Source organism: Megalobrama amblycephala, linkage group LG20 (assembly GCF_018812025.1).
Source record: "Megalobrama amblycephala isolate DHTTF-2021 linkage group LG20, ASM1881202v1, whole genome shotgun sequence".
NCBI lineage: Eukaryota > Metazoa > Chordata > Actinopteri > Cypriniformes > Xenocyprididae > Megalobrama > Megalobrama amblycephala.
In genome coordinates, this window is record NC_063063.1 from 13,646,864 (window position 1) to 13,657,776 (window position 10,913).

The window sequence follows — 10,913 nt, forward strand, 5'->3', positions numbered from 1 at the left end:
CATGCTTGGAACTCAAGTGGTATATGATGGGAATAATGGGAATTACAGGAATTCTCACTTGACTTAGGAAATTTTCCATTGTCTTTTTCAGGATGTGTGCTCACTCTCTAGGGGTGTAAGCGGGAAATGGAGTTAATGATAGCACATGACTAGTCAATCACAGATGTTTATTATTTCAGAGACTTTCATTTTAGCTTTTTAAGATATGCATCTTTGCATTACTGGGAACATTTTATAGCAAAATTAAAATGTATGGAATCTGATAAAATATTTCTTATTTTTAATTTGTTATTTATAATTTTTTTCTTATTTGTGGTAATAGAGACAGTTCCAGGGCCACAGTTGCTAGGACTATGATCAACCATGATGCCACAATTTAAGTTATTAATATTAATTTATTTTAATATTGAATTATTTTAGCTCTATTATTCTCTATTTATTCTCTTAGTCTGTTTTTTTATCTATATTATCACTTTATTCATAGAATTGTACTATAAACATATTTTTATTGAAGTATTCTTATTATGCAAAATGAAAGTATTTACACTGTATTTATAGTATTTACTTCACAGCTTTATTGCCGTTAGTTTTGTTGCATCTGTTCTTCCTGATCCACACACATTTCATGATACAAAACATTTACTATCAAAACTTTAATTTTTTTTCTTTTCTTATTTCTGGTAATCTGGTAACAGTTCCAGGGCCACAATTGCCAGGACTATGATGCCTCAATTGAAATTATTAATATTAATTATTTTAATATTGAACTATTATAGCTAACTTCATTTTATTCTCTAACGTCTCTTCTCTTTATTATGTATTCTGTATATCATTTTATTGAGACTTTATTCATAGACTTGAACTTTAAACTTTTTTTTGAAGTATTCTTATTATGCAAAATGTAAGTAAACACAAACACTGTATTTATAGTATTTACTTCATAGCTTTATTGCCGTTAGTTTTGTTGTTCTTCATGTTTCACACGCATTTCATGATTCAAAATATTTAGTATCAAAACGTTTATAAATAATAATATTAAAAAACAGGTTAAAGTTAACACATGTGCTTCATATAGTCCATACATAGCATATTCATATCTCTTATTTTTCTCACAGTCACACTTAAATACAGATGTTCAATAAATAGATTAACACAATAATTCAAGAATTAGATTAACACATGAACTATAAAGTTTTAGAGTCAAGGGTATTCATTCACAGAATGATAATGCACTTTTTACAAAAAAGACAAATGAAATCAGTTCATGTAGCTTGTTCCAGTTGTTCAGTTCATTCAGAGTGCAGTGTCCCAAAGAGCTTGTCCCAGTGAGTGAAGTATGGAGCGTAGTTGGACTTGAACTTCTGATGGTGGACATCATGGTGTGGAGCTCCTCCATACAGTCCAAAAGGCACCAGTCTGTGTGTCGCCCATGGCAGGTCATAGCCACAGTGGTCCTCAACTGACAACCACATGTTCAGCATATGGAAAAGCATCTCTGTCATAGGATGAACCCCCAGCAACATGGGATTCACTGCAGCGAAGAAACCCAGAGACAGAGTCTCCCAAGCCCCTGAGTACTCAGTGGCCAGGGCGAAGGTGGATGTGTACTTGTGATGCACCTTATGGAAAGTGCGGTAGAGCCAGGGTACTTTGTGATGCAGAAGATGCCATACAAAGTACTGGAAGTCAAAGAGAAGCAGGCAGGCTGCAAGGTCCCAGACGACTCGCAGGACCCCAGGTGCCATCGCCGGGTAGTTGACCGGTCTCCAGTACCAGTGCAGGACACTAAGCGGGAAGATGTACACAGCATGGTTGTAGAGTGAGAGCGCGAGGCAGCTCCAAATCATAGTCCAAGACACGTTGGTTTTCTGTTGAAGCTTGTATCTCCTTATCAGTGGTACCCTAGGAGACAGGGCATCCAGAACGACAAAAGGCAGACAGAAGCTTAGGTAGACTGTAATAGAGAAGAGCACTGGGAAATATGGAGACCGTAGCATGGTCTCGTACTGCATAATGCAGTTCCAGATGTGCTGTAGTCCAAACATTTCCATTTCTTTTCCAGTTCTGTTTCTGAATGGTAGCACATGTCTTCTGTGGAGCATTTTATAGAGCAAGACCCGCCCCTTTCTAACTTGCTCTTCTCTCTCGCTCTCTCTCTGCCCTAAATGGCCCTTCCTTTTCGGAATTTCCAGGATTTTTTTTTTTTTTTTTGTGGTAACCTAGTGTGTGTAAAGATCTCAGAGGGGGTATCCTCTTAGCTTATATATTAATCAGATAGGCAATTATAAACCCTAATATATAAATATAAAAATCCTGAAATGCGGTAATGACTGAAAACTTCTTTAGCTACTACAAAAAAATGTATAATTAAAAATGATGATGGAAAGACAGTGTATTTAAATCACATGCAGACAGAATAACAAAACAAAACAAACAAAAAACAGTAAGGTAAGATTCAGAACTTGTAAACGAACTTACCATTAGTCAAAGACACTGTAGCTACAGTTATTCTGTTTAGATAGCAGCTCAAGGAGTATATATCGCCCAGTCCCACTTCATATTTATATTCCACACTTTGGTACTGTAAACGTGACAAAATATTCATCAATCCTACAAAAATATTAAGTTTAAGATCAAATTTCCGTGCGTCACATTAACGTCTGTAGAGAACCTCAAAGAATAGCAGTGAGACTGACAGTGAGACAGTTAATTCAGTTTCAACAGGTAACACCGCCGCCTGCTGTTTATAACAAGCAAGTGCTACTGCAGACACTGAAACGTGCTAGACAAATGTGTAATAGAAAGATAAACAAACAAACAAACAAATAATATAGTTAACTAAAACTACACATTAAAAAAATAGCCTAATAAAATGTCACATTATTTTTCAAAATAAATTTTTTTGCAGTGTAATATATGAAAAATAAAATGTATGAAGTCTTAGGGAAGATTTAAATGTATATATTTAAATGCTGTTTATATTATAGTGAATTTAAGGGTGATTGGGACAGTTTTTGAATTTCTGCCTTGTGCAAGGTTTCTTGTCATATGAAAAACATCAGCTCAACACATGATACATTTCTGTAATACTGAAGATGTTACCTATCCATTTGAGGAGGAAACAATATTATAATGAAAGGATGTGAGACATACACTTTTCTGTAAACTGACCAAAAAAAAAAAAAAAAAAAAAATTGGTAACATTTGGGTGATTGGGACACAACGTTTGGATGATTGGGACAGCACATCTTTCCATTGATTTAGGGTTGTGTAAGCATATTTACTGTATTGCACATGTTAGTTCATACTTTGATATAATTTTATATGCAACATTTCCTTTTCTGTTCATCATCATTAAGAGTCCATGTTTATGTTTGTTCAACTTTATTTCTCAGTTTATAAATCCATCCACAAAAGAAGGCTTGACGTCCAAAAGTCTTTAAAACATTTAAAAATCAAGTAAACAAGTAATTAAAAAAAAAATGCTATAGGCCAAAAATTCAAAAAAAAAAAAAAAAAAGAAAAAAAAAAAAAGTAAACTGATCCAAAACCTTTTTTTTTTTTTTTTTTTGGTAACATTTGGATGAGATGTTGGGTGGGCCCATCCAATTAACAGGTTGACAAACACATTTAACTTGCACAAACCTTTTATTACTGCAACAGTAAAAGTATTACTGCAATCAGTAAAAAATTCAAAATAAAAAGGAGTTTAACTATAATATTTATATTTTCAGAATATTACAAGGCTAATCATTTTCATAATTAGCAAAGCACTGTCCCAATCACCCAAAATTATACTGTCCCATTTAACTGATTTTGTAGCAGTATTGCATCATATTCATGTTTCTATCAACAGTTTGTACAATATAGCTATGACAATTTTAGGACCTTATTATTAAAACTACCAAAAGCTTATGTCATTTTCCTCAGTTCATGCATTTCACGGTCAACTTCCTGTTTGATGCATGCCCCGTTCACCTACATGATGTTAGACCAATAAGGTCACGGGCTCAGCAAAAAAAAAGTTTTTATTTTCACTCATCAGGTGAGAAAATAAATTCTATATAGTTATACTGTCCCATTTGACCTTATGTCCCAATAACCCTTAATTCACCCTACTTTAATTCATTAATTTATTCATTCATTCAGATAACCGACATGCGGACAATAAACAGACTGTATAGCCTACTGTCATACATTATGCGTTTATGACAAATTAAAAATCAAATGTGATTTAGAACAACACGTCTTCTTTTACAGCGTATTACGAAAGCGAAACTTGCCTCTGCTTTTTACTTTCGTTTCCTTGACATCGAATCTTTCAGTACACGCGCGGTTTCAACGGAAAGAAGCACTGAATAAATGAGGTAGGACACGCACTGAATAGCTATTGCAACACATTCATAAGAAACGTGTAGTTGAAATGTAGTCTATGCCTATTGCCTACGCATGTGCTAAATCATCTTATGCAAACCTGTCTAAAACACTCCTGACCGCATAGCAGAATGTCATCATGGGTCATTTGTATGTTATTCATTTGGCTATATCTCGTAGTTAATATTTTAAACATATCTAAATTAGGTTCGCAAAATCATGAGCTATGGTTATTTATAAAAAGTATATTGTTAATCCTAACTTGCAAATTCCAGACATTGTTTACTATTATTTCTTTTCCTCATGTCTTCAGCATGGACATGGAAGCGGAGCTCGGGCAGCTGGAGTGTCTTTTTACATGGGGTGTAGAAAAATCAGACATAAGGGATTTGAGCAACTTACCAGAAAAACTCCAGGATAGGATAAAATTTTGTCCACAAAAGTATCATGGCACCTATTTCAACCTTCTGGCTTTTATTAGCCACTTGGAGGGTAAAACCGAGAGTGCGCTGGACTACCTTCAAAAGGCTGAATTGGCATTAAAGGAAGACAAACGAAAGAAAGCTGAGTTCTTGGTGACATTCTCCAGCTTTGCATGGGTGCACTATCACTTACAGAGGCTAAATGATGCAGAAGATTACTTGAACAAAGTGAAAAGTATATGCAAAGATATAACAGGTTCATCAGATTACTCCTGTAGCTTGCCCGTAGTACATGGTGAGAAAGCCTGGAGCTTTCTGAGACTTGGAGGAACATTCTATGAGCAAGCAAAAGAGAGTTTCTCTAAGGCTCTTGAGGCAGAACCAGACAACATTTTGTTTAATGTGGGCTACGCAATAGTGCTTTACAGGATAGATGGCATGAGCAAAGCAGTAGACACTGGAAGAGTCACCGAACAGCTTAGAAAAGCTCTCAGCCTAGAGCCCACAAACACTGAGATCATGGTACTTTTGGCTCTGAAACTCCAGAGGTCAAGGAGACAGGAAGCCCAGAACCTTATAAAAGAGGCCCTCAGGTTGTCTCCTGATGTTCCACAAGTAACCAGATATGTGGCCAAATACTTCAGAGCAGAGGGCTCCATTAAAGATTCACTGTCTGTCCTCAAGAGGGCAGTAGAGCTTGCGCCAAACTCCTCCTTTCTGCACCATCAAATTGGCCTTTGCCATAAACAACAGCTTATTCAGATGTTTGAGGAGAGGAGGCCTGGGAGACGTATTCCTGCTGCTCAAAAAGCCTCTAAAGTGGCTGAATGTATCCAACACTTCTCAAAGGCTGTAGAGCTGAAGCCTAACAATATTTATGCCAAAGTGAATTTAGCTGAGGCCTATGGGGAGAACCGGCAACTTGGCGAAGCAGAGAAGATCTTTAGCAGCCTGATAGACGACAAAGCTCTCAGTGAGTCCGATAAGCAGCACTGCCACACATGCTATGGTTTGTTCTTCCTTTACAAGAAAAAGGATGAAGACAAAGCAGTCGGTCAGTTCAAGGCTGCATATATGATTCCAGTCAACACCTATGAAAGGAAACAAGCTGGTAAGAAGCTCAGACTGATTGCGGAGAGGAATCTCAACACTAAGAAGAAAGTCAGAGAAGCATTCGAGATTTTGGCCTTCATATCTTCTGAAGACAAGCTGGAGACTCAAGCAAAGGAGTATCTTCATAGAGCCCAGCAGCAATCCTCTGAGGAGGAGCTGTCAAAAAACTTTGCTAAGGGACTGAAATTTTAATACATTTTTTTTGCTTGTACATATATTTATCACACACAAAAAAAGAAGAAAAAAGAATATAAAGCTATTAACATTAACTTATTTATTTACATTTATCCATTTATCAGATGCTTTTATCCAAAGCATCAAATGAGGCACACAATTTGCAGTAATGTCATGTATAAGCTAGAATATTACAAAAAAGCAGAAATAAAATGTAAAAAAGTAATAAATAAATAAAACATTCTTATATAATATATAAATAAATACACACACACACATATACATATATATATATATATATATATATATATATATACATGAAGTGCTTTTGTTTATGGTATGGTTTAGTGAAGCTATAGAGTTAAAATATTTGTATTTAAGGATCATGAAATTTCTTTGGTATTAGTACTAATACTGATTTTTAGTAGCATGATCAAACTGATGGGAATGAATGGATTAAATAAAGATGGATTAAATAAAGAGAATCAACCCCAGTTCATCAAAATGAACTTAAAGTGATTTAGGTTCACATGCTTTTCTGTGAGGCTAAACAGATATCAGAAAGTAACAGATAAAAGATGACACCAGACACCAGATGGCTGGAAATAGACCATCCTTTATTTGACTAGCAAATATCACAGAACAATTGAGGCAGCCTTTAGCTCTCTCTTTCCATCTTTCTTCAGCCAAGGTTTCAGTTTCCATTCTGAGTTTGACCCTCCCATTTCTAGGAGAGGACAATAAAGCCTGCTGCACCTTCCGCATGAGACTTCTGAAACATTTATCGTACAGACATGACATCTAACATGAGGTAAGTACATGCCTACAACAAATTAATTTGGTTTTGCAGTTGGTCTACAATATATTTTTAGCAAAATTATTTATATATGCTACATATCTTTCAATATGTTTTTTATATTTTATATCTTTTCTTTATCTTTATCTTATATTATATAATATCTTTATATTTTTTATATTTGTAGTAAACAGCACAGCATACAGAAATATATATTTTTCAAATTGAAAATATATTTTGCTTAGACTTAAAATGCCAAGGTATATTATAAAATACAATTGAGATAAATTTACTTTTTAATATCTACTTTGGTCTGCAAAATGTTAATTATTTAATGTTATTTTTTATTTAGTACTGTCCCGAATAAGATATTTTATATAAAAGATGTTTACATAATATAGTCCACTATAACCTTACATTACCCTTGATTTTTTTTCTGTGTGTTTCTGTTTTTTGTGATTCTATTGTTTGTCCTGAGCAGTTAAACTGCCCAACATTCTTCAGAAAAATTCTCCTGGTCCTGCAAATGCTTTGATTTTCCAGCATCTTTTGCATATTTGAACCCTTTCCAGCAGTGATTGTATGATTTTGAGATCCACAAAAGAGGGACTCAAACACAACTATTAAAAAAGGTTCAAACATTCACTGATGCTCCAGAAGGAAACAACGCATTAAGAATCAGGGGTGAAAACTTTTGAACAGGATGAAGATGTCCAAATTTTTCTTATTTTGTTTTAATATCATATTTTTTTCATTTAGTACTGCCCTTCGGAAGCAACATAAGATACTGACATATTTACCGGAAGACAAATTAAGTATAATTTACCTTGATCTTCAAATTCAAAAAGTCTACACCTTAATACATCATGTTTCCTTCTGGACCATCATTGAATGTTTGAACCTTTTGTAATACTTGCATATGAGTCCCTCAATTGTCCTCAGTATGAAAAGATGGATCTCAAAATAGCCACTGCTCTAAAGGGTTCAAATATGCAGAAGATGCTGGAAAACCAAAGAATTTGCAGGACCTGGAGGATTTTTCTGAAGAAGATTGGATAGTTTAACTGCTCAGGACAAACATTGGACTCATGGACAACCATCAAAAAAAACAAAACAAAAAAAAAAAAAAACAGCTGTGGATAAATATCTTATTCAGGACAGTACTGAATAAAAAACAACATACTTTTTTACAATCTCTTATTTTGTAAAATAATTTTGCAGATTCTGCAAGGGTTTTACAAACTTTCAAGCAGCACTATATATATATGTACTACAGCACTATAAATATATATATATATATTTCTTTCCATATGGAAATTAGTTATCTTATATATTTATATTTATCTTTGTTATATATTTATCTTTTTTTTTTTTTTCAGTACGGAACCTGACAGAACTTTGAGAACAAAACTTCACCAGCTGGAATGCCACTTCACCTGGGCTCTATTAAAAGATGATATAGATCTAAATGATGTTATCAACAGGCTGGAAGAACAGATTAAAGAACAGATTCTTGGAAAGAAAGAAGTACTTGCCCGAACTTACAGTGCTTTGGCATATATCCAGTTCCTTCTGGGGTTTCACGAGGAGGCACATAACAACCTCATGATATCCGTGGAGCTCCACATTGAATGCCATAGGGATGAATTTCATAAGACTCTTATTGTCACATATGGAAACATTGCCTGGTTAAACTATCACATGAAAAACTACACAGAGTGTGAAATTTACCTGAAGAAGCTCCAGAAGATAAACGAAACATTTTCAAAAGAGTTTTCATCTGTTCCGGAGGTGCTTGGTGAGAAGGGATGGACTTTTCTTAAATTCTCACGCAAATATTACGACAGAGCCAAAGAATGTTTCAGGAAGGCTTTAGAACTGGAACCAGATGAAGGTGAATGGAACGCTGGTTATGCCATTGCTCTGTATCGTACTGAATACGAGACTTTGGAGTCCAATTCGGAGGATTCGCCTACAATCATGCAACTGAGAAGGGCCATTGACAAGAATCCAGATGATGATGTTCTCAAGGTCCTCTTAAGTTTGCGATTGGTTGTTTACAAGAGGTACAGAGAAGCTGAAAGCTTGGTAGAGATGGCTTTAGAAAGATCTCCAGATCACCCACATGTCATTCGATATATTGGGAAATTCTTCAGGAATCAAGGGTCTGTGGACAGGTCAATCACTCTGTTGAAGCGAGCTCTTGAACACTCACCCAATTCAAGTTTCATACACCATCAGTTGGCTCTCTGCTATAAGCAGAAGAAAATCCAAATTCAGCAAGAACAAAGTCACCATTCCAAGGGGTCAAGAGTTCAACAGATTCGTGATCAGTGCATCTACCATTTAGAAAAGGCTACCAGCCTGATGATCTCCTTTATTTCTGCAATGAGCGATCTAGCACTGATGTACGGAGAGAACCACAACATGTCTCGGGCTGAGGAGCTGTTTCTGGTCACATTCAAAACAGCTGAAGAGAAAAATGACAATTTGCATGTGGTCAATTTTTATTACGCTGAATTCCAGCTTTACTGCCACAAATGTGAGCCGTTAGCTATCAAACACTACACAGAATGTCTGAAGATGAGCCCGAAATCAGTCGAAGGGAAGAGAAGTGCCAAAAGTTTGAGGAAGATCGCTGAGAAACGGATTCGGAGAAACTCGCAGGAAGGGGAGGCTTATGGGATACTAGGGTTCCTTCATAAGGAAAATGGAGAGAAACGTCAAGCCATTGAGTGTTATGAGAAAGCTCTGAGTTATGAAGACAACGATGAGTTCCTCAGTAACCTTAGTGCACTCAGGCTGTCCTTACAGTAAAGTCATCACAAATTATATGATTACACAATTATGCAAAATGCATTTGAGTGTGCTTCATGTATTGGCACTTTATGATATTTATGACTGTATAATGGAGATAAAAAATATTGTCAGAATATATATAGTAGTCAACATTTGAAGTGTATCAAAAAAGTTAATAAAATTTGTCCTAAGAAATAAGTTGTCCTAAGAAGGTTTTAGGACAACTTTGATGAAAAGTTTTGATCCACTTCAAATGTTGACTACTGTATAATATATCTTTATGCTTTAAAATTAAACTAACATAGGCCTAATATATTGTAAAATATTTAACTGTATGTCAAACTGTGATACTTTATCCAAAAGGCACTTTATAAGATTGAACCACGACATGTCTCGGGCTGAGGAGCTGTTTCTGGTCACATTCAAAACAGCTGAAGAGAAAAATGACAATTTGCATGTGGTCAATTTTTATTATGCTGAATTCCAGCTATACTGCCACAAATGTGAGCCGTTAGCTATCAAACACTACACAGAATGTCTGAAGATGAGCCCGAAATCAGTCGAAGGGAAGAGAAGTGCCAGCAGTTTGAGGAAGATCGCTGAGAAACGGATTCGGAGAAACTCGCAGGAAGGGGAGGGGATGCTAGGGTTCCTTCATAAGGAAAAAGGAGAGAAATGTCAAGCCATTGAGTGCTATGAGAAAGCTCTGAGTTATGAAGACAATGATGAGTTCCTCAGTAACCTTAGTGCACTCAGGCTGTCCGTACAGTAAAGTCATCACAAATTATATGATTACACAATTATGCAATATGCATTTGAGTGTGCTTTATGTATTGGCATTTTATGACTATTTATGACTGTATAATATTGTCAGAATATGTATAATATATTGTATCTTTATGCTTTAAGATTAAACTAACATAGGCCTATAGTTGTAAAATATTTAACAGTATGTCAAACTGTGATACTTTATCCAAAAGGCACTTTGTAAGAGTTTGAAAGTTGAAATAAAATCCATGATGTATATAATGCTTGTTTGATTGTCAGTTTTTTTTTTTTTTTCTTGTCTATACAGATTAAAACCTACAGGTAATGTGAGCAGTTACAAAGATGAATAGTTTCCTTTCAAATCCCTTAGATTATGTAATCTAATGCTTGCATTTCAATGTGGAATGATTTTTTTTTTTCCATACATCAGAACACCTTGGAGTGAAAAAGTGAAAAACTTAAGTACT

The 10,913-nt window shown here is 35.2% G+C and overlaps 2 protein-coding genes across 3 annotated transcripts; one reads left to right on the plus strand and one right to left on the minus strand.

Moving 5' to 3' along the window:
• Positions 1-923: 923 nt before the first annotated feature.
• ch25h (cholesterol 25-hydroxylase) lies at positions 924-2,093 on the minus strand. The gene has a single exon (XM_048170721.1). It carries the CDS (start codon positions 2,049-2,051, stop codon positions 1,290-1,292), a length of 762 nt encoding a protein of 253 aa, XP_048026678.1. The 5' UTR covers positions 2,052-2,093; the 3' UTR covers positions 924-1,289.
• Positions 2,094-4,251: 2,158 nt separating this feature from the next.
• LOC125255444 (interferon-induced protein with tetratricopeptide repeats 5-like) lies at positions 4,252-10,707 on the plus strand. 2 transcript variants are annotated; one of them, XM_048170720.1, is made up of 3 exons: positions 4,252-4,367; positions 4,688-6,894; positions 8,259-8,395. In XM_048170720.1, exons 1-2 carry the CDS (start codon positions 4,363-4,365, stop codon positions 6,099-6,101), a joined length of 1,419 nt encoding a protein of 472 aa, XP_048026677.1. In that variant the 5' UTR covers positions 4,252-4,362; the 3' UTR covers positions 6,102-6,894; positions 8,259-8,395. The 2 variants fall into 2 exon arrangements, with proteins under 2 accessions (XP_048026677.1, XP_048026675.1); XM_048170718.1 differs by lacking the exon at positions 4,252-4,367 and having other exon boundaries at positions 6,107-6,894; positions 8,259-10,707.
• The last annotated feature ends 206 nt before the right edge of the window (positions 10,708-10,913 follow it).

Coding starts and splice junctions, on each gene's coding strand:
- ch25h (XM_048170721.1), bottom strand. CDS start 2,051: ATGGAAATGTTTGGACTACAGCACATCTGGAACTGCATTATGCAGTAC.